This window comes from Emydura macquarii, unplaced genomic scaffold (genome assembly GCF_026122565.2).
Source record: "Emydura macquarii macquarii isolate MOO-44397 ecotype Brisbane River unplaced genomic scaffold, CSIRO-AGI_Emac_v2 contig_3220, whole genome shotgun sequence".
NCBI classification, from domain to species: domain Eukaryota; kingdom Metazoa; phylum Chordata; order Testudines; family Chelidae; genus Emydura; species Emydura macquarii.
In genome coordinates this window covers 2317773-2339852 of record NW_027133357.1, presented here as the reverse complement: position 1 = coordinate 2339852, position 22080 = coordinate 2317773, and the positions used below count along the sequence as shown (strand labels likewise).

Below are 22080 nucleotides of genomic sequence, written 5' to 3'. Positions count from 1 at the left end.
CTATTTCAACTGAGCCACCAATCCTTGGGAGGAATGAGTGTCTTGTCTAGATGGTTCTTCTCATTCTAATGCAGACAATTGTTTAGGGCCTGTCTAAAGCCAGCTAAAGTCAAAGATTCCCATTGACTCTTATCATACAGACAGTATTTATATGCTATGCCTTCAAACAATTCAGTGCTGACCTAGAGAAACATGTCCTTGTGCCATGCTCCCCTCAGTCAGTCCCTATTAGAGAAGCAAACTCCTGTCTTGCTATATAGGAAATATTTGGATGCAACTATTTTTATTACTCTGAAAGGGAGGAGAAAAAAAGGAGGGTCACTAAAGCATCATTGAAGACAAAGCACTTTCCATTCACAACATGAGAGACTACTGGTTAGTTCAGATTAAGTTTAATAGCCCAGTTCAGAAGAGGTGTAAAATGGACATTTTCAGGCCTGTGCCAAAAAAGCTCAGCATCCACAACTCCAACTGAAATCAATGTCCAATGCAGTACCTCTAAACATCACATTTCTTATACTAACAGACTCCTTTGCACCTACATACTAGTGCATAAGGGAACTGAAGTTGGCAAAATGTACATGTTGGGAAGTCAGAAGGAAGTGAAGAATAGCGGTTGCTGCTTTAAACATCTATTTCTTACACAGCCCAGTTAGTTTTTCTTGCTAGACTCACCTTTTTCAACTCCTCGGGTTTCAAGATTACCAACTGTAGATTCCTTTATATTCAATGCAATTCAAATGCAGACTTGAGGTATGAGGTACAAGTTGATGAGTGGATGCAAATATGCATTAAAGGACTGGATGGTATAAGTTACACCAGTTTAAGTCTCCCTCTAGACTCTGCTCCAGTTTCAGCTGTTAAACATTAAGCCATCTGCTCAGCTTGTTGAAGTAGTGTTCTTTTGATTTATGAGCTGGTTATTGATTGCACAGGTGGGAAGATGGCTGGGGAAAGGGTGAGATACCAAGTATACTGTATGCCCACAGTCATGTATCATTTACTGTCATCATTACTCCAACAAGGGAAACTAAAGTGTCTGCTACAGACAGGTGTGCTGATGTCTCAATTGCAGTGGGAAACAGCATAATATTACTTACAAATTCAAGTACGTCCTTTGATTATGTGCTCCAATTTCCAGTCTGTCATCAACCACAGAAAGAAAAAAGCCAGACTGGCCATATACCTTGCACGGACAATGTTAAGCAATTTCTCATTCACACATAACCATCGTCACACGAGAACTTTAAAAAAAATAGAAGACCGATTTATTATTCCCAATTTTGCCTTCCTTCAAAATACTTAAAGACAAACAATGCAAGACAAACAAGAATACAAAAATGTGTAATGCTATTGGAATAAAATTTAAAAAGCTTTAACTTGAAAACAAACCCCTGCCATTGCAGGCATTAGCTTAAGAACAGAGATAATTGAAACCTTCCAATGTTAAACATTCATAAAAATGTTTATTTACACAGAAAAACTATGAATCGAGGCAGGGTTTTTTCCCCTTCCTGCTGATATCGTTTCCTTTTCTTTTCTGGGAGATGGCAGATTCTTTGGGAATGCTAGCCTTGCTTTGGGTCACTTCCTCATCTGGAGTTTTGGAAGCCTGGTATTACATGAGAGAGAGAGAAATTAAAGAAAGTTACCTTTATTTTCTGTAACATTTACAATCAGTATGGAAGATCAAGTCTGCCCTAGAAGGACCGTGTACTTCCTGGAGATACATTGGCACTCCTCTTGGAATACTCCCTGACTATAGCACAGAGCATGTGGGCAAATATCCCAAGGCACTTTAGACTACTCTATACAGACCCATCGCTAGAAGTGTATAAATGGGCCAATTTAGGCTGGAAACTAGAAGGCTCCAACCATCAGAGGAGTGAGGTTCTGCAGTAGGCTCCCAATAGGAGTAATGGGTGTGAACAACCTAATCAGTGTTAAGGCAGAGTTTGATAAATTTATGATCAGAGTTATATGATGGGGATGCCCGTGATAGCAGGGTCTGGACTCAATGACCCAGAAGGTCCCTTCCTCTTATGTTTCCTTCTGCCACACTAGAAATTCCCCAACATTCAGGAAGTCTGAAGAGTTAGAATGAAGGGAAAAAAGTTTGGGGGGGGGGGGGGGAGGGGGGGGGAAATCAAACCCTAGACATTCATTCTATGACATTTAATTGTTTTGTTTAATTGTAAACAAAAGATAAATATCCAAAAATTTTCTCAGAAATTGGTTTTTGAAAACCAAAAATGAAAATTTTCAATAAAAAATTAGTTTTGAAATTTTCATTTTTTTTTAAAAAGAAAAAAAGTGTCAAAAACATATTCCTGTAAAAATGTCAATCAACTCAAGTTAACAATATTTTCATTTAAAGTATCACTGGCACCAATGAGATGAATGGGGCAGCTCACACTTCAGACCTATTCACTTCTCAGGCAGATAGTGATACTTGGATCACATTTTCAAGGTTGTTTCCCTTCCCCCCTCCCAGCCATAACAGGTAGAGCCATAGGCTATGTCTACACTAGAAATGCTACAGTGGCATAGCTGTAGTGTAGTCTTGTTACAGTGATGAAAGGGGTTCTTTTGTCACTGTAGTAAATTCACCTCTCTAGGAGGAAGTTGATGAAAGAATTCTTCTGTCAACCAACACCGCTTACACTGGGGCTTAAGTCGTCTTAACTACATCTCTCAAGTGTGAGAATTTTTCACATCCCTCTCTGAGTGACGTAGCTGGATTGAGCTAACTTTCTAGTGTAGACCAGTTCTAACTTCCTCTCCTCCCCTTTAATTACATGATCACATACTATTTTTCCTCAAGACTCCCGTCTCATTCAGTGCACAAGATCGACAGTGCTCAGGGAATAAATCAGGTTTGCATAGTGAAAGAGGCTGTTGTCTGTAGGACCACAACCTTGTTTGTTGCAGAAGTTAGGTGTGTACTGAATAAAGCACTGAATTATAGGAAAAGAAAGGATGGTCTTGTGGTTAGAACAGTTGAATGCCACCCTGAAGAACTGGACTCTGCCACAGAGTTCCTATGTGATGTTGGGCAAGTCACGTAAAACCAACATTTTCGCAGGTGGCCACTGTGTGCCCTATTCGTAAAAATACCCAGAACAACAAATTGAAGACAATGGGAACTGTTGTTTGAACATATGAAGTGCCATAAAAATGCTAAGTAACCTGAAAAATCAGGCCTCACCTGTCTCAAATTTGGCACCCAAAATTTGTGAGCTATTTTGGCCTCAATATCTGTGCTTCAGTTCCCCTGTAATGAAATGAGATTAATAGCTCCCTGTCTCAAAGGGCTGTTGTGAAGATGAATTCATTAATGTTTCTGATACACTATAATGAGGAGTACCCTAGAAAAGTCCACAAGGAAATTAGTAATTCTGTCTCCAGAGCAGGCTGTGGATGGTTTGCAGTAAATAAAGCACAGAATAACTCAATTATGAGAATAAAAAGAACTGACTAGCCATTTCAGTGAATACTGTCCATCTGTGGCATTGAATGAAGCAGGGGGCCATTGGCAAAAGTTTGTACTGTGTCTGTACCTAGCACAATGAGATCCTGGTCCATGATTAGAGCTCCTGTCCACTACAGTAATACAAATAAGTAAGTGTGGGATCATTTCATTAGAAATTTTGTATATTCATTAAGAAACAAAAGGGGCAAATTAAGTTTGCACAAGCAACAATAACTCTGAAAAGAACAGTCATACTGGGTAGATCAATGGTCCATCTAGCCCAGTATCCTGTCTTCCAACAGTGGCCAATGCCAGGTGCTTCAGAGGGAAGGAATTGAACAAGAAATCACGTGATCCATCCCGTCAGCCATTCCCAGCCTCTGGCAAACAGCAATCCCTGCCGATCCTTGCTAACAGCCATTGATGGACCCATCTTCCATGAACTTATCTAGTTCTTTTTTGAACCCTGTTATACTCTTGGCCTTCACAACATCCTCTGGCAAGGAGTTCCACAGGTTGACTGTGCATTGTGTGAAGAAATACTTCCTTTTGTTTGTTTTAAACCTGCTGCCTATTAGTGTCATTTGGTGACCACTAATTTTTGTGTTATGAGTATAACACTTCCTTATTTATTTTCTCCACACCAATCGTGATTTTACAGACCTCTATCATATCTCCCCTTAGTCTTTTTCCAAGCTGAAAAGTTCCAGTCTTACTAATCTCTCCTCAAATAGAAGCTGTTCCATACCCCTAATCATTTTAATTGCCCTTTTCTGTACCTTTCCCAATTACAATATATATCTTTTTTGAGAAGGGGCGACCAGATCTGCACACAGTGTTCAAGATGTGGAGGTACCATGGTGTAGGAAGGCGCTGTGGCCTCCCCCGGAGACAGAGCCCGAGGGAGGGCGCAAGCAGCCTGAATGGACCCAATCAGGCCCAGTAGCTAGGTCTGCCCGACAACAAGGGAACCGGGCCGTGATAGGACCGCCCGGACAGCCCAATCAGCGGCAGCGGGGTGGAGCCTCCACAGGAAGGGGCAGTATAAAAGTCCGGCCCCAGAGCTCAGTCAGGGAGAGACTGCTGCTAGAGACAGATGTGCTGCCCTGCTGGCAGAGGCCTAGGCTGGAACAGAGCTGCTGACCAATCCCGGCTGGGCCTGGAGACTGGGTAGGGCCTTCCTGGAGCTGGACCAGGCAACCTGGCCAGAGAGACTGGGCCGAGGTACTCGGACCCCGGGACTGGACTGAGTCACTGGAGCCCCGGGACTGGGCAGAGGCCCTGGAGCAACCTGGGTGCAGGATACCCACTGAGGCCGGACAGGACCTGGAGGAGCTGCTGGCCGCTGAGCCCCCTGAGGTAGGACAGGACCTGGAGGAGCCACCAGAAGCTGAGCCCCTCCCTGTGTCAAATGACCTAGAGGAGCTGCCCCTCGAAGAGGAGCTCCCCGCATTGCTGCCTGTGGATAAAGAGGGACTGATGGGCCAACCCCAGATGGAATACCCCCGTGATACTGAGGAGACAGGTACTGGGGCCAGCAGGGAGGAAGTAGCCCAGGGACAGCCATAGCTTGTGGCTGAGTCTGAGGCCTAGTAGGTGTGTTGCAGCAGGAGCCCCGCCGACACAGTGGCAACGGCTTTTGCCACTGCTAGGGCCATGGGCTGGGACGCAATGGAGATGGGTGGGCGTGCGTCCCTCTCCCCTCCCTTTTCCTAGCCACCCCGAAGAGAGCCTCCCGCTCCCTTCCGCTCCAGAGAGCGAACCCACTGGTGACTTGCTCGCTCACCCTGCCTGAGGGCCAGAGCGCTAAACTGCTTGCTCACCCTGACTAAGGGTTAGAGCAATTGACTGCTGGCTTGCTGAAAGCGAACTGTTTCCCCGGTGTAGGAAGGCGCTGTGGCCTCCCCCGGAAACAGAGCCCGAGGGAGGACCCCAGCAACCGGGCCAATGAGGGCAACCCGGTAACAAGAGGCAATATATTTTCTATCTTATTGTCTATCCCTTTCCTAATATTTCCTAACACTGTTAGCTTTTTTGACTGCCACTGCACATTGAGTGGATGTTTTCAAAGAACTATCCACAATGACTCCATGATCTTTCTTGAGTGATAACAGCTAATTGAGACCCCAACACTTTACATATAGTTGGGATTATGTTTTCTAATGTGCATTACTTTGCATTTATCAACATTGAATTTCATCTGCCATTTTGTTGCCCAGTCACCCAGTTTTCGAGATCCCTTTATAACTCTTCATAGTCTGCTTTGGATTTAACTATCCTGAATAGTTCTGTATCATCTGCAAACTTCATTACCTCACTGTTTACCCTCTTTTCCACATAACTTATGAATATGTTGAACAATACAGGTCCCAGGACAGTCCCCTGGAGGGACACCATTTACCTCTCTCCACTCTGAAAACTTTGTTCCTACCCTTTGTTTCTATCTTAACCAGTTACTGGACCAGGAGAGGACTGTCCCTCTTATCCCATGAGTGCTTACTTTATTTAAGAGCCTTTGGTGAGGGATCTTGCCAAAGGCTTTCTGAAAATCTAAGTACACTATATCTACTGGATCACCAATCTCCACATGCTGCTTGACCCCCACAAAGAATTCTAGTTGATTGGTGAGACATGATTTCCCTTTACAAAAAACATGTTGACTATTCCCCAACAAATTGCATTCATCTAGGTGTCTGATTATTCTGTTCTTTTCCTTTTTTAAAAATTGGCATTGCATTAGCTATCCTCCAGCCATCTGGTACAGAAGCTGATTTAAATGATAGGTTACATACCATAGTTAGCAGTTCTGCAATTTCACATTTTAGTTCCTTCAGAATTCTTGGGTGGATACCATCTGGTTCTGGTGACTCATTACTGTTTAATATCAATTTGTTCCAAAACCTCCTCTAATGCCACCTCAATCTGGGACTGTTCCTCAGATTAGTTACCTAAAAAGAATGACTCAAATTTGGGAATCTCCCTCACATCTTCAGCAGTGAAGACTGATGCAAAAAGTTATTTTAATTCCTCCGCAATAGCCTTATCTTCCTTGTGTTCCTTTTCTATCAATTGTTCAGGGGCCCCAATGGTTGCTTAGCAGGCTTTCAACTTCTGATATACTTAAAATTTTTTGCTGTTACTTTTTTAATCTTCGGCTACTGTTCTTCAAATTCTTTTTTGGCCTTCCTAATTATACTTTTACGCGTCACTTGCCAGAGTTTAAGAACCTTTCTATTTTTCTCAATAGGATTTAACTTCCACTTGTTAAAGGATGCCTTTTTGCCTCTACTACTTTTACTTTGTTTAGCAACGGTGGCACTTTTTTGGTCCTCTTATGTTTTTAAATTTGGGGTATACATTTAAATTAAACCTCTATTATGGTGTCTTATAAAGTTTTCAAGCAGCTTGCAAGAATTTCACTTTTGGTACTGTACCTTTTAGTTTCTGTTTGTTTAACTTCCTCATTTGTGTGTAGTTCCCCTCTCTGAAATCAAATGCTATCGTGGTGGGCTGCTTTGGAGTGTGTCCCCCGCCGCCTCAGGGATGTTAAATTTTATTATGTTATGGTCACTATTACCAAGCGGTTCAGCTATATTCACCACTTTGGACCAGATCCTGTGCTCCATTTAGGATTAAATCAAGAATCGCCTCTCCTTGTGGGTTCCAGGACTAGCTTCTCCAAGAAGCATCCATTTAAGGTGTCAAACTTTATCTCTGCATCCCATCCTGAGGTGACATGGACCCAGTCAATATGGCGATGATGATAATGAGGGATTTCAACTGAGTTTTTTATTATTATAGCCTCTCTAATCTCCGAGCATTTCAGTCGCCATCCTGGTCAGGTGTTGGCAGTATCTCTCTACTGCTATATTCTTATTATTCAAGCATGGAATTACTATCCAGAGAGATTCTATGGTACAGTTTGATTCATTAAAGATTTTTTCATTTGACTTTGCTTTTTCACAAAGTGCCACTCCCCCACCAATACGATCTATTCTGAACTCCTGATATATTTTTTTACCCTGCTATTACTGTTGTCCCATTGATTAACCTCATTCCACTAAGTTTTGTGATACCTATTATATCAGTATACTCATTTAATACGAGGCACTCAAGTATTTAGACTTCTAGCATTTGTATATAAGCACTTAAAAAATTGTCACTTTTTAGCTGTCTGCCATTGTGATGCAATTGAATGGGACTTAAAGTAATGTCCCAAGGCTGATTGTTTACACAGGGTTAGCTCCCCATTGTTTTAAAATGTAATTTAAGTTACTAATTTAAGGGAGGAGTGTGGTCAGGAGAGGGGAGATAGCAGAATGGTTCCATGGCTTGTCTGTGATGCACACAGAGGTGCTTATGGGAGAAAAGACAAAAAGGGGGTGTGACAGAAAGCGGGATTAGCTGAGCACAGGGCCCAAGTGGAATGGGGGTTGGTGGAAACAGAGCGGTGCCATGGTGCAGCCACACAGCTGTGCAGAGCCTGGGAGGCAAGGACTTTGTCAGATATCAATCTCCATTTATCTCCCATTTGCCATGAGAAGCAGAGACAATATCAAACAAAACATACCACCTACCAGAAGATTCAATGGTTTGCTCTTGCCATTGCTTTCCCCCTGAAATATCTGTCATGACAATCTATCAGACAAGTAGATTTTCCAGTAGAAAGGGAAGGTGGACAACAAGCACCTTATTTTCATTAGTGTGGGGAGTGAGAATGCACAGCTGTTTTCCAGAAGTCAGACAATTGTCAAGGATGCAGGTGCCCCCTAGTGTTACAATAGCAAAACAATGCTGGTTGTTTCCTCTTATTGCCAGCTTGCTGAATATTTGAGTGAAAAAAGGAAACATTAATTTAGGCTGAAGGCTGCATTTGATTGCTTAGTTAAAGCCATTTTGTCTAAAGGGTCAATAAACAGAAGCTGTTCCACAATTGCTGCACTTTTCTAATCAAGCACTATGAAGGAGTTCAGTCAGGATCCATCCTAGCATCTAGTTGTGGTGGGTAAGATCAGGGCCCCTTCTTTTCCCTCTCCCCAACACCTCTAGCACCTGATTCTCCACTGCCCAGTACCTTATGCAACATTTACAGCAGTGCAAAGTGGAAATTGGCAGTGGCTGGCTGCGTATTGTTCTGCCTCAGAGACCTCATCTCTGTAAACTTTTCCTAGCATCCTGGGTCTACAACCATTTGTTCCATGTTGTGCAACAGGCAATTTCTCCTCCACCACCATTATGACAGACACTGTCATCCTCACTCCTTTCACACTAGGTTTAGTGGGGCTTCAATCTTGTATGCATACAGCAGCTTGCTCAGAGTAAACTCCCAGGGAACTCCTGCTGGACCTATGTTTAGAGTGGCTAATAAGAGTGTGGGTAAATACTTTATCTGAAAAAGCTTTTAATGTTGCCTCAGGAGTTTTGTGAAGACTCCTGACCATGGTACTCCATCAGGTGAGGGGTGCAGAAGGATGGCTAGTTATGTCATCTCATGCTTTCACCAACAAAAGACCTCTCTCCCAAACAAATGATATTCAGGAAACCCACGTGCCTGGAAAAGTCTTCAGGGGGTTGACAGCCCACAGCACTGGGGCAGCGAGAGGCACAGTCCATTATGACTGGTATAAATTTGTTGGAGATCCAAAATGTCTAACCCCATCTTCAGGAGCTAGATATAGGGAAAAGGGTTGAATAGTAGGCCCTACATGTTTTCCCCACATGCTGAAACCACAGAGGAGTGACTACCACCTCCCGTGCCTGTGAATATTGAGTTTGTATGTTTGTAATGCATACAAAACACATAACAGTGGCTAGGCAGCTGGTGTGCCGAGTTTGTCCTCTGCTTACCCCTCTAATCATAATCATTTCACTACTTCCCTGTGCTCCCCCATATTTGTTGTATCCAGCCACCATCTCTCATAATATGTACTTAGCCTGCAAGGTCTTTGTGGCAGGGACCGCTGTTCAGCGTGCGAACACACACTGCCTTGCACAAAGGGATCCTAAACCTGACAGGCTTCTAGGTATGACCACAATACAAATAAATAATAATGTACGGGATCAAGTTCTGTTAAATTCATTTAATCTCACACAAATACTGGCTGAGGGGTGTTGTCACAAGATGGGGCTTCTCCCCAGCTTGCCAAGACACTCTGCCATACCCAGTCTCTTTAATGCAGTTTTAGTCCCAAACAAATATTTTCTCTGCTCACCCTTTGAATCTCAGGCTCTTACTACCTCCCCTCCCCAGGGACTCCAGCAGTCCTGCTTCCCACAGTTTCCTGTCTCACTCTCCATCAACCAGTTCCTTCTCTCAGCCAACCCTTCAATGAACTCCCTCTATAGCCCCAGGTAGAACCCCATCCCCTTAATTGGCCCAGCTGGGAGCACCTGCTCTGGCATAGGAGAGCTGGCCAGCTGCCCTGTGACAGATGTCATGAGCAATCCAAATGTTAAGAGGACATAACCCCCTTCTATAATCTGCATATGGCCATAAGTTTCCCAAATATAACCATATATTTATATTACTCAAACAGAAAGCTAGCACAAAGTACAATAAGAAGAGAGATTTTGTCCAAGGACATTGGGGCAGATCCCAAACTTTAAAAATAACTGAAGGCACTTTTCATAAGTCCATGCAAAGCAGACATAGGAAGTGGAGGGTCTCACCTGAGAAACAGGTCAGGCCTAGACTAGCAACTTTTGCCAACATAATAATGTCAGTTATGGGTGTGTTTGGAAAAAAAACAAAAAGCAAAAAACCATTTTTATACAAGCAAAAGACCCCTGTATAACTGTATCAGTATAGTTATACCAGCAAAACTTAAGTGTATTCTAGGCCACATACACAGAAATCTCTAGCTCTGACAACCTGGGTAGAGAAACAAAGTGAAGTTTACCTAAACAAAACTAACAATTTCTGAGAAATTAAATTCAGAGAATACACATTATGGCACAATCACAGCCCTGGCAACTTGAAGGCAGAAAATCCACCCCCAATAAAAAAAAAAAAAATACTGGAACCTGAAATACACATCCAAAAAATGCAGAGGTCAGCAGGTTAGAGGCAAAAAAAAGAACAGTATGGAAAGTGATGCTAAATCTGCATCAGTCACCTGAGGACTAGCAAGACTATACATGTGAAGATTTAGCCTACACCCAATTCCTTTATAGCAGCATCAAAGCATGGTATGTTTCTTACCCTCTCTTGCTGGCTTGCATGCTTCTCAGTCCATTGTTTGGCATTTCTAATGAATACTTCCTTGTTGTATTTATACTCCGAGGACTAGAAATAATAAAGCAAGAGACAAAGAGGATAGGCACTTAAATCAAGCACCTGTGAACAGTCTTAGCTCCCTGTACAGAACTTTGCACAGGTATCATATAGTCGCTGCTCTAACTTGCATGCACCAGCACTTGCACCAAGGGAACAAGAGAAGAGTACGTACTATGTCTGCCATGAGGGGGTCGTCAGGGTTAGGTTCGCTCATCAATAGCTGTATGGAGGTCAGCAACGTGGAGATATTCAGCGACGGCCTCCATGCACCCTCCACAGAAACAGAATAATAAAAGCAGAGCTTAACAAGGAGAAGACTGCACATTAGCTGACACCCAGAGAACCTGTAAATTTTCCTCTGAGTTTCCAGACCTCAATGCAGTACATAAGATGGTTACCACTGGGTAGTTAGCACTCCATTTATATAACAGGGAAGACACCTGATGCCAGGTTAGTGGTTCTCAAACCACTAAGGCTGTTGCCTCTTCTACAAAGGACAAAAAAATTCCAGGCCTGACCTGGATCACACTCTTTTGGTTCACCACAGCTACAGTGCTGACTTGCTCTGCAGCAACAAATAGAGGCACAGTGCTCATACCAATTATCCCTGCAGCTTCTATTCCAGCCATTTCAAGAGAGCAATTCTAATGACACAGGGGAGATCTCACTCCATCTTAATCCACACTGACCCACAGTGTCCTCTGTCATCTACATCTGTATTGCATCAGGATGAAGGCAATAGGTTGTGATTTTCAGAGGGGCACCTAACTCTTAGGCCCCTTCGAAAATCCCAGCTCTACAGCATAAAAAAGCAAAGATAGATATGTCTCAGTGAGTAACCAAAGGCATGCATCAGACAGCCACCTACATCATGGATATCCATGTATGCAAGAGCCAATACTAAATAGCCTGTATCAGTGAAGCTTTTACAGCCAGGACAATACAGGAGTTTAACATTATCTGTAACCTCACTGATTCCCATTGAAGAAGCACTCCTTACTTTGGGTGGTAATTTGAGAACATCCAGGCAAATCCTTCCAGCAGAGTCAATATTGGGATGGTAGATAGGTGTCAGAAAGCGAATCTTCGGGGGTTCGAATGGGTATCTTAAGAACAGGTGTTAAAGAAACAGATTTCATTTAAACTATAATCGAATTGAATTTTCAATTCCATTTGCTGCATTACCACAAACAACACTATAGTGTTCTCTACCCAGCCACTAGCAAATTCCAACTACCTTCTCATCAGGTTTTTGGAGGAAACAGCCCCATCTCTGGCCAGGCCTTCTAACACAATTTGGTTTCAGTTTGGTTTCTGTCCTTTACACAGTACTAAACTCCCTTCTGCTGGGAAGCTAACTTATCATTGCCTCAGATTACTCGCTTTTCTCATTTTACCTGAAATCTCTTTTAGTTACATCAATTCATTTTAGCTGTAAACAGGAAAAAGAAAGATGTAGTATACACCAGACAGGGCTTCTTTCCCCCCCCCTTAGAAATGTTTAATGGTATCAAAATAACTTAAGGATCCTAACAAAGTATCTTTAGATTTTTTTTGTTCATTGTTACACATCTTGGGAGTCTGAAAGTGAAATCTTTCTATATTTCTATATCACAAATATATAAGTATATTAATACAATCAGTATATAAAAGCTTTCTAACCTAAAACTGACTGATAATGTCACAAACAAGGAGGCTGAAGGCAAAGAATCAAACTATTGTACTTTATTCCCAGTGCTCCAATCTTCCTAGAAGAAGAGTAGAAGGCACTGAATTTAGCCTTTTGAAATCTTCTTAGTATACAGGATACCACCTCTTAATGTCTCAAACAAATGGACACATGCTTGCTTGATAGGAAGGTAAAAATAAGCTCTCTTCTTACTATGTGCGATCCCCCCACCTTCCTAGATGCAGTGGTTTAATTACCTTTCAGGAACAACTACTTCCAAGTTGAAAACTCCTTTTTCATATGGTGTGTTTGCACCACCCAAAATTTCTTAAATAAAAAAAATTAGACAATTAGAACATTCAAAAAGGGTAAGTGTTCCCCTTCCCATCGTGCTTCTGCTACGGTCAGTGCAGCCCCATCACACCTTTTATAGCTGTAATAATGCCTGCATCTGCCAAGATAAATGACCACTGCCTCCTCGTCACTAAACGTTTTGTTCTACTCTGCTGTGCAGTAAGATCAATAACCCCTAGGAACTAGGGAAGGCCTAAACAATCATCAGTTATCTAATTTTGGAAGCACAAAGGTGTGTGAGAGGAAAGAGAAAAAGGGAGGAACGGAATGGGTCGATGAATGACTGTTACAGGTTGGAGCCTCTTTACTGGCAAAAACTGTACTGCTGGCGCTCAGCTGAGTGAGTGCTCTGCAGAGTAAAACAAAGGAATGTTATTTCACTAATTCCTGCTATTGCTAACTCTTCTACCTTTACACTCAGGCTAAGCTTTGATATTTGCTCCCTTCTCATGCTTCAGGTGTCATGGCCAATTTCAAATTCTGAAGGAGAGAGAATTTCTCAAGTTCCAAACTGTGAGGATGATACAATAACAATAGGGAATTTTCAGCCGATAGTTGAAAAAGACAGTTGAATTCATGTTCCGCCCTAGAACTAGGACTGAGAATTGGCCTAGAGACCCAAAACAACAATCTCTTGTGTTAAGGTGGCAAAGCTAACGTTTAGGATTTCAGGGCCATAATCTTCAATACTGCTCTACTGTATTACTTTTTCTGGAAGTCAGTGCCTGAAATGGAGCTAATTTAAAGAGCCCAAGGCTGAGTTATGGAGGAAGAACTCTGTGGATCCCTGGCTGCCCTCATAGCAGGAAACCAGTCTTCAAGCCATCTATAACGCATTGCTAGCACACTCAACCCCCTACATGCACCGACCCCTTCAAAGGTGTTGAAAAGCCATGAGAGGGAGTTAATGCTACTTTAGCAACAGTTACTTATAGGCACTTAGGTGCTTCAAGTGATAAGAACTTAAAAGGACATCTCCTCCCTCCATCCACACTCCCTAGCCACATGACCAGGGATCCAATCAACAGAGGACATAAAAAAGGGGCATTCCAAAAGACAGAAGAAGAGTGGACAAGAATCAAACAAAAATTTCATGGATTGGGGATAATTTCATCCCCAAAGTTGAAATCCACAAATTGCTAAGTATGGACAAAATATTCACTCATTGAGGATAAGTCACTGGGAGGTTTTGCCAAGGTACTGCCCAGTAAACATTACCAAGGCAGAGAGAATTTTGGTGTAAATCCTACAACAAAAAACAAAAATGCATTGGTAATACATACGGGCTCGTAGATCATCCATCCGGTTTGCGTTTTGCCAGCACATAATGCCTGGGGGAGGCTCTGTGGTCAACAGAAGCAGCTCTCTCTTCAGTCGTGAAGTTCTTTGCATTGTGCTGAAATATTGTAAGAAGAATTAGCACCTTATAGCTAGCATCTTTAATATTGTAAAATGTAGAGCACTTCACAATAAGTCAAACACCAGTTGTGCAAGGAGGACAGTCCCACATTCTAAACATTGTTAAACCCCAACAAACATCAGCATTTGTATTCGTATGATGATTTATTGTTGTTTATAAATCATAATTTGAAATTATTTGGTGGCCAATATGACAACAAACAAACGTGCCAATATTGTCCTAACAAACACAGCTGTAGGAGGCAGCTAGTCCTTGTTCGTACTTTTCAAGCCTATTATGCATTTTCAGGTACCAGTGTTTTAATCATATATATGCTTTTAAAGTATGCATTAACATGTCCATTTCAAGTCTAATGTCCAACCAACCACACAGAATTTCTATCCCACTAGAACATTTCTAACACAACTAGCTCTAACTGGAAAACAACTAAACTAGCAACAAACTAGCTGACCACTGGGTAGGATGGTGGAGGTGATTTTTTTTCCTCGGGGGGGAATCCCTGCTGAAAGCCACTCCTCATAGGGAGTAACTGTCCCCCAACTTCCTGTGACCACCCCACCCCCCGGGTCACCCCCCCATGGGGGCTCCCTGCTCCTTCTCCCGGGAGCACCCCCCCAAGGCCACACACCCCCCCCATGGGGGGCTCCCTGGCCCCATTCCCCAGACCCGACTCCCGCCTGCCATGCGGAGGAGGCTCCGGTCTGCCGGTTCGCGTGCCGGGTGCCCTGCGCCGTTAGCACTGGGGGGCCGTACGGCGCGAGACAGCTCCGGCGGACGGGACCTTGCTCGAGACCCTCCCGCCCCCGCTCACCCGCAGCCTAGGAGCGCCGCGGCCGTAGCCAAACAAACCGCGGGGACAGGGGGGACCGCGAAAGGCGAAGAGCAGCAGCACCACACACGACTATTACACAACCGGTGGTGCAAGCGCCTGGCAAGAGAGCGGGACTTCCTCGGGCGCCTAGCAACCATCCAGGCCGCACTCTGTGTAGCTCTGCGGAGGTGCCAATCTTCGGGGTGCGCGGGGCTGATTGGCCGGAGAGGAGCCGAAGGCTCCGCCCTGGGGCTTCAAACCTTGGAAGCGGCGAGGAGAGGCGCTGTGGGATTGGAGGAGCCGCCCTGAGGCCCCGCCCCTCCGCCTTCGCCGGCACCATCCCCACAGTGCACAGAGGGGTGGGGCGGCGAGTTGGGACGGGCCCATGGCTCCTTTCCCCGGGGGTCGCTCACGGGCGTGCGTGGGTGGGTGGGGCTCAGGCCCTCTTCACACCAGGAGGTGGGGGTCAAAACACCTGGGATGGGTGGGCCTGACACACGTTAACAGCACAGACACGCGTGTGTGTGTTGTACACACAGAGGCATCAATAGGGAGGGTGCATCCCAGCTGCTGGAGTCAGGGGATTGCTGAGGATGTCATGTTACCAGTGCTTACGCGTGTGTGCATGCACACGCACATCAGTGGCAGGGGTACTTTCACTCCAGCTGCTGGAGTCAGGGGATTGCTAAGAATTTCACACACATGAGCATGCACCTGCACTTAACATTTTATTCATAATTAGACGGTGGCTTTCAGTGCTGAAGACTTGGAATTGAGTTAGGTTTCCAATTTCCCTACAGATTCTTAATCATGAAGATAGGGCTGGAGGTGTACAAAGCCCTGGATAAACATTATCCTGACTTGGGGGGAGGGGCCTCCAACTTGGCTCGAGCTGACCAACATACCTGAAATTTCATACATGGGGTTTGTTGCCCTGGGAGTATTTTTCTGGGAAGGCTGATGGTAATTGACCAAAGTAATTGTGAGATAGCAACAGCTGACTAAAATTGTTCTAACACCCAGCATTGGAAATACAGTATAACCATTACCACCCTTTGCCATTCTCAGTAGTCGAGTCCCTATTGCATCATAAACTCTGAATAACCCCACAGATACTCTGTTACATAAGCCACAGTGAATGGGGGGAAAATGTGGGCAGGGTTTCTAAAGTCCTTATGAGAACTACCAAAACACATTGGTTTAAAACTTTAAGATGTTCCTGGCCACTAGGGGTCATGGCAGAACTTCCAAATCACTGCTCTATCTCAAGGGAATCAATCTATGCATATGCTGATAGTGGTGGACATTGAACATGCATGAGGGACAGCCAGCAAAGTGAGGGTGTGTCTAAATATTGTCTCTTGCCTTGTACTTTGGCCTCAAACCCCTGAGCGACAAAAGTTTTGCCGGCATAAGTGCAAGTGTAGACAAGGCCTTAGATTGTCAACTGTTAAGGGGCAGGGACCATCTTTGTGGTCAGTGTTTGCACAGTGCCTACCACAATAGGGTCCTGGTCCAGGACTGGGGCTCCTAGATACTACGGTAATACAAATAATTAATAATGTTAAATTGGCTTGGGGAGATGAAGGCATTTTGTGAAGGGATAAAGTTGAAGGTGCTTGATATGATAGCATTTCAACTCGCACCCTCCAAAATTAAGTTTCTAAGGCTCTAAAGGTGAAAATCCATTTGACTCAAACCCTCCATTTGAAACGCACAGGCTGCAGCAATGGTACTTGCTCTGTGGTTCATCCATCTTACTGCCTTAAAATGACACTTCAAAGCTGCTGAAGGGTTTGCAGGCTAATATAAGATCTGCCTTTTTCCTGCCCTGTAGGTTGAAATAACAAACACAGATTTCTTAATATCTATATCTCTATGTAGATAGGACCAGCTCCTCTGTTGTGATGCCGTTGCCTTGTCCTGTCTCACATGACTGTCTTAATTAGGCCTCAAATAAGGTTGTTAATATTTCTGTGGTAGCAAACATGCTTCTGGAGAAGGACTCTCAACACTGCTAACACTCATAAAACTCTCCACTGTTAGCATATTTAGGAAATCTTTCAAAAATTTCCCTAAAGTACACACTCTGAAGGAAGAACACTGGTCACTTTTTGAAGCAGAACACTAGACATTGAAGTGTTCAGTTCAATCCTGCACTGGCAAGGAGGACTGATCCAGTGTCTTTCCATCTTCTATAATTCATTTTGGTATTCCTTGGTGGTATCCCATCCATGTAGTGACTGTACCCAAATCTCCTTAGCTTGTAATAGCCAACAAAGTCACAGCACAAGATGCAACAACAGCAGAGAAAAGCCATTTAGTTACAAACAGTACATCCTATCATTTGTACACAACAGAAGCCACCTCAAGAAGATCCCATTCAGATGCAGGAAGAAAGGGATAATCTTCATGGCTGCTAAAAATGCCATCTTCAATCTGCAGCTGGCTAGAACACTACACCCCCTCCTGTAAAGCGCTGAGCTGGCCATGGTATTCTACGTTTTCATGTTCTCCAGGTTGGATCACTGCAGTTCATTCTAGCTAGGAATGAGCACCCCACCATTAAAAAAAAACTTTAATTGGTCCAGAATGCAGCAGCCCATCACCTCATGGTCACTGGTGGCTGAGAGTACATCATCCTGGCACTCTGCTCCCTACGCTGGATCTCCATAACACAGCGGATCAGATTCTGTCTCTGCACTAATTTTTTTAAAACTCTTTATTTAGGAAGTTTTAATAGGTTTACAAATATTTGCCATGTAAATATCAGAGACAAAATGATAATTATTACAACAGCAAGTTTTTATTTAGAGAAACTTTATACAGTAATATCATATATCTCTATTTAAAAGGGGGTTAACATATTACAGAGTGAGCAGCTTTACACTACCCATGATTTGCTGTTTCTGATGATTTTATTAAAATTCAGCACTAATCTTTAATGCTTAAGGAACTCACCCAAGCCACTATCTCTCCATGAACTATGAAACTGTCAAGCTCAAGGGCAGAGTTAATGAGAGCAAGAGACAGAGCGTTCTAAGACACTGGCCCAAGTGGGTGACTATAGGTCTTACCACTCACAGAGAAAATCTTAACCCTCACTTCTTCAGCCATAGCTTTTCCACAACCACAAAGTGATGTTGAAAATAGCTTAGCTGATAGGTTTGTTCTGTCTACACTTTCTCAGCCCCATTACAGAAAGTGTAATAAGAAACTGGCAGCTGCAGATCACTTTCCTCGTGTTGACAGATCCACATGAGGTCTCTTCCTACAGTGGGGCAGTGTTTGGAACTGTAATAATCTAGCTGGAGAGAGATTTCCGTGGAGAAGGCACGGTGCACCATAGCCAATAACTGCTCGACTTCCTTTCAGTCTTGTGTGTCCTATACGAGCTTTGAAAATGCTGATTAAATTTGAGTATAGAATAATAGCATTTTTTTTAAATGACAAATGTGGTGTGGAACTATTAGGAAATTTATTATAAAATAGATTTATGCATTTTTCAGTAATTTCTCTCTGAAAAAAATGAAACCAAAAAAAGCACTAACATGACATTATGGCTGAGCAATTAAATAACCTAAACCCAGTCACTAGAGGATGTGGGCACCTCATTGTAAGACAATCAGACTTCTTCACCGCTCATGCTGCCAGTCCCAGTATCAACTCAGATCTTTAATGCATTCGGAACACACTTCCATTTTAAAACATCTTAAAATCCACCAAAATACATGAAAATATACCAGCTGTTATAGAGGAGATGAGGGTGCAGTTCCTTTTGCCTGTGGATTCTGCCCTGAGGTCCTAAGCCGCCCTGCAGTAACCTGACTGTTTAAAGCTTAGTAAAGACTCCTCCCTTTGCTCATGTCAGTCACATGAAATTGTATAATCTCAATTGCAGCCTTTGCCAGCAGGACCAGCAGTGTTGGAGTGACCTAAATTCTGTCTGACGACCTCATTCTTCAATTTCTTGTTATATAAGGAAGCTGGTGCCGCATAGGAGCCAGGAGTTACACCATGTTCGGAGCCTAAAGATCCTCAGGAAGGAGACCGGGGCTGATTCTGGGAAGGGCCCGAGGATCACTAGGAAGGAGGTAAATAACATAAAATATGCTTAACAAGGCAGCAAGCAAAACAGGAGATGACAAAGTCTCTCGCTGGGCCAGGCCCATGGCCGTGGGGTATTTGCAGTGTTTTTAGGAGGAACCCTGCTCCATCCAGTCTGCTTCCATATCCAATATAGCAATAATGATGTTACTGTACTGCACAGGAAAGGCAGAACCCTCCATAAGAGAGGGGGCTGACATCCTCCCAGTCCCTGCCCAATCCCCCTTCGGAGTAAAAAACACGATCGGAGCCAATCTCTTCTCCACCCACCACCAACCCTGCTGTCACAGCACTATAAGCCCCTGGCCATGTCCCCAGGCCTGCTACCCCCACATACGGGGGTAATACAGGTCTCCAGCCATTCAATGCATTTTATGAGAACCATAGATGTATTAGAGGGTTCTGGTCTGACGTTTAATCTAACAGGTTGGTATCCACCTCAGTCCCTTAAAGGTTCTGGACCCATGTTGAAAGCAATGTCACCTAGTACCAGGTGTTTTTTGTTTTTGTTTTTTTATAAATGTTTATAAAACTCTTAAACTAAGATTAAAAAGAAACAAAAAACAATTATCAGTGTAGCTAAGCTGTCAATAATAGCACTAAGCAAATAACACTATCAAATCAACAAGTCATGCCTCAAGTTAGTCTCAGTATTGGATTTGTATTATCAGATTAGAACCAAAAGTAAGTTCTAAGAAGCTAGCTCTGTTTGCTTATAGATTGCAAATAAAGAATTTTACCAAAGTCAATCAAATCTATAATTTGGATCCAGTTAAGAAGCCTAATATTGAAACCAGATCATCAGATGTCTGAGCCACAACCTCAGAACCAATTAGAAAGCATCCTTCTTTGGGTTTGCCCACATAGGGAAGTTACACAGGTGTAAAACAGGCCATGAATTTAAAGTGCTGTAGATACACCCATACAGCTCCCCATGTGGACACTTATTCCAGTATAAGAGTGACTTTTCCAGTTTAGCTTGTCATTTTGGCAGAGGTTAAAGCTAAACTAAAATAATCATTCTAAAACCGGAATAAGTGTCCACATTGGGAGCTCTATCAGTATAACTACAGCAATCTACACCTTACCTTTTACCAATATAACGTACCCGTGTAGGCAAACCGTAACCCTTTCGTGATGGGGTATACAAACCCCACGCTGGGACAGAAGGACAATGCTGGGCTCAGCAAGCCCCTTAAACCTGCAGAGCATGCTCCGACTGGAGATAGCAGCGCTGAAAAGGGAGCAACCCAGCTCAGAATGATGGAGAAGAGTACAGAGCTACCCTCTTATAGTCCATCTGGCTTTTAAAGCAGAAAAAAATTGTGCTGATCTCAATGTCACTACCTGCCTCGCCCCCAGTTCCTCCTCAACAACTCAAATACCCAGTCTGAGATTCCAACCCTCAGACTCCATGTCACCCCCCCAGTTCTCTTATCGCCCCCCGGCCCCAGGATCAGTCACCCGCCATGGACTACCCCTCCCAAACTCAATCAGCCCTGGATTCCCCCCACCCCACCATCCTCTGGGATTCCCCCATATCTTCCCCAACCCCCACCCTGGGATTCCCCCATAGCTCCCCCAACCCCCCCACCCTGGGATTCCCCTATAGCTCCCCCCAGGATTAGCCCATAACGCCCCCCAACCCCACGCCCTGGGATTCCCATCGCCCCTGTCACCCCCAGGCCGGCCTGGCTGCACGGACCGCGGCCTCCTCTCGGAGGCGGACCGCGCGCGGCGCCGGCGGAAGAAGGAAACAAGCGAGGGGGCGGGCGGGCGCGCGGCTCCTGGAAAGACCCTGTCCGGCGAGAGGCAGGTAACAATAGACCCTTTTCCCCCCCCCCCCCCCCCGGAGGAAAATGGGCTCTCCCTAACCCCTGCTCCGTGAGAGTGGGACATTCTGAACCCAAGCCCGAGGGGGACACGTGGAAGCCTCCGCTCAGCCCCGCACAAACCAGCTGGAACCTCCCGTGACGGTGGGATACTTCTCCTACCTGTGCCCCAGTGTTGGGGTCCTCATCCCCCTAGGAGTGGCAGTCGGGCCTCCTGCCCTGCTCCCCCCGAAGTGTCAATGGGATATTTGTCCTGCCCTGTCCCCCTCCCCAGTTATCTGTTATCTGTACTGCAATGGCTCCCAGCGCAGGGCCAATGATGCTGTTCGCTGCCCACACAGAGGAAGACACAATCCCTCCTGCCCCCCTCTCTCTGTCTTTCTCACTCACACACACCCCAGCGTGACAGCAGGATCCCCTAGCCTGGCCCTTTGCCCCCCACCCATCTCTCCTTCCGGGAGCAGAAGAGGTGGAGGAGGCAGTGTGACGAGATGGGGATCTGGGAAGCAGGGTACCAGGTCTGCCAAAGGGAGGCTTACGCCTTTGGTCATAGCTCTATTGGCTCCAACTGAACTATGGCAATTTACAGGAGCTGAGGGTGTGTCCCAGATTATCTGTTTGGTAAGGATCTGCTATGTTTTGAATATCCCATTGTAGTGAGATACACAGTGACTATAGTTTCATTGTAGAGATCTGCAGCAGTCTAGCTTCCTGGGGTCTTTAATGTCTTCTTCCCTGTGTGCAGTGTATTGTCTTGTTAGAATTTAGATTCATGACATGAGTACTATTAATTTTGGGGTGGAATTGTTTGTGCCATGAGCTAGTCGGGAACTGGAATTTCCATTTCACAGGAAACTCTGATATTTAAAAAAAAAAAAAAATTTGGAATGAAAAGCTGAAATTTTGAAATTTCCCAAGAGACAACGATTCTGACAAAACGTGTTCTGATAGTGTCAAAACATCAGTTCCTATAGCGTCAACCATTTAATTTAAATAGCATCATTTAGATTTGTTTTGTTTAGACTTTTATTATATTAAAACACTAAGTATAATATATGTGCATAATATTAATTATATATAATTACATTTAAAGTTTTATATTAAAAGTCTAAGTGAAATGAATCTAAAATAAACTTTTG

General features: G+C 44.1%; 1 protein-coding gene across 2 annotated transcripts; it reads right to left on the bottom strand.

Moving 5' to 3' along the window:
• Positions 1-1242: 1242 nt before the first annotated feature.
• UBE2T (ubiquitin conjugating enzyme E2 T) lies at positions 1243-15163 on the bottom strand. 2 transcript variants are annotated; one of them, XM_067531491.1, is made up of 7 exons: positions 15003-15163; positions 14055-14167; positions 12675-12744; positions 11749-11854; positions 10921-11049; positions 10674-10757; positions 1243-1612 (listed from the first exon to the last, which is right to left on the bottom strand). In XM_067531491.1, exons 1-7 carry the CDS (start codon positions 15158-15160, stop codon positions 1484-1486), a joined length of 789 nt encoding a protein of 262 aa, XP_067387592.1. In that variant the 5' UTR covers positions 15161-15163; the 3' UTR covers positions 1243-1483. The 2 variants fall into 2 exon arrangements, with proteins under 2 accessions (XP_067387592.1, XP_067387593.1); XM_067531492.1 differs by having other exon boundaries at positions 10921-11019; positions 15003-15158.
• Positions 15164-22080: the final 6917 nt, after the last annotated feature.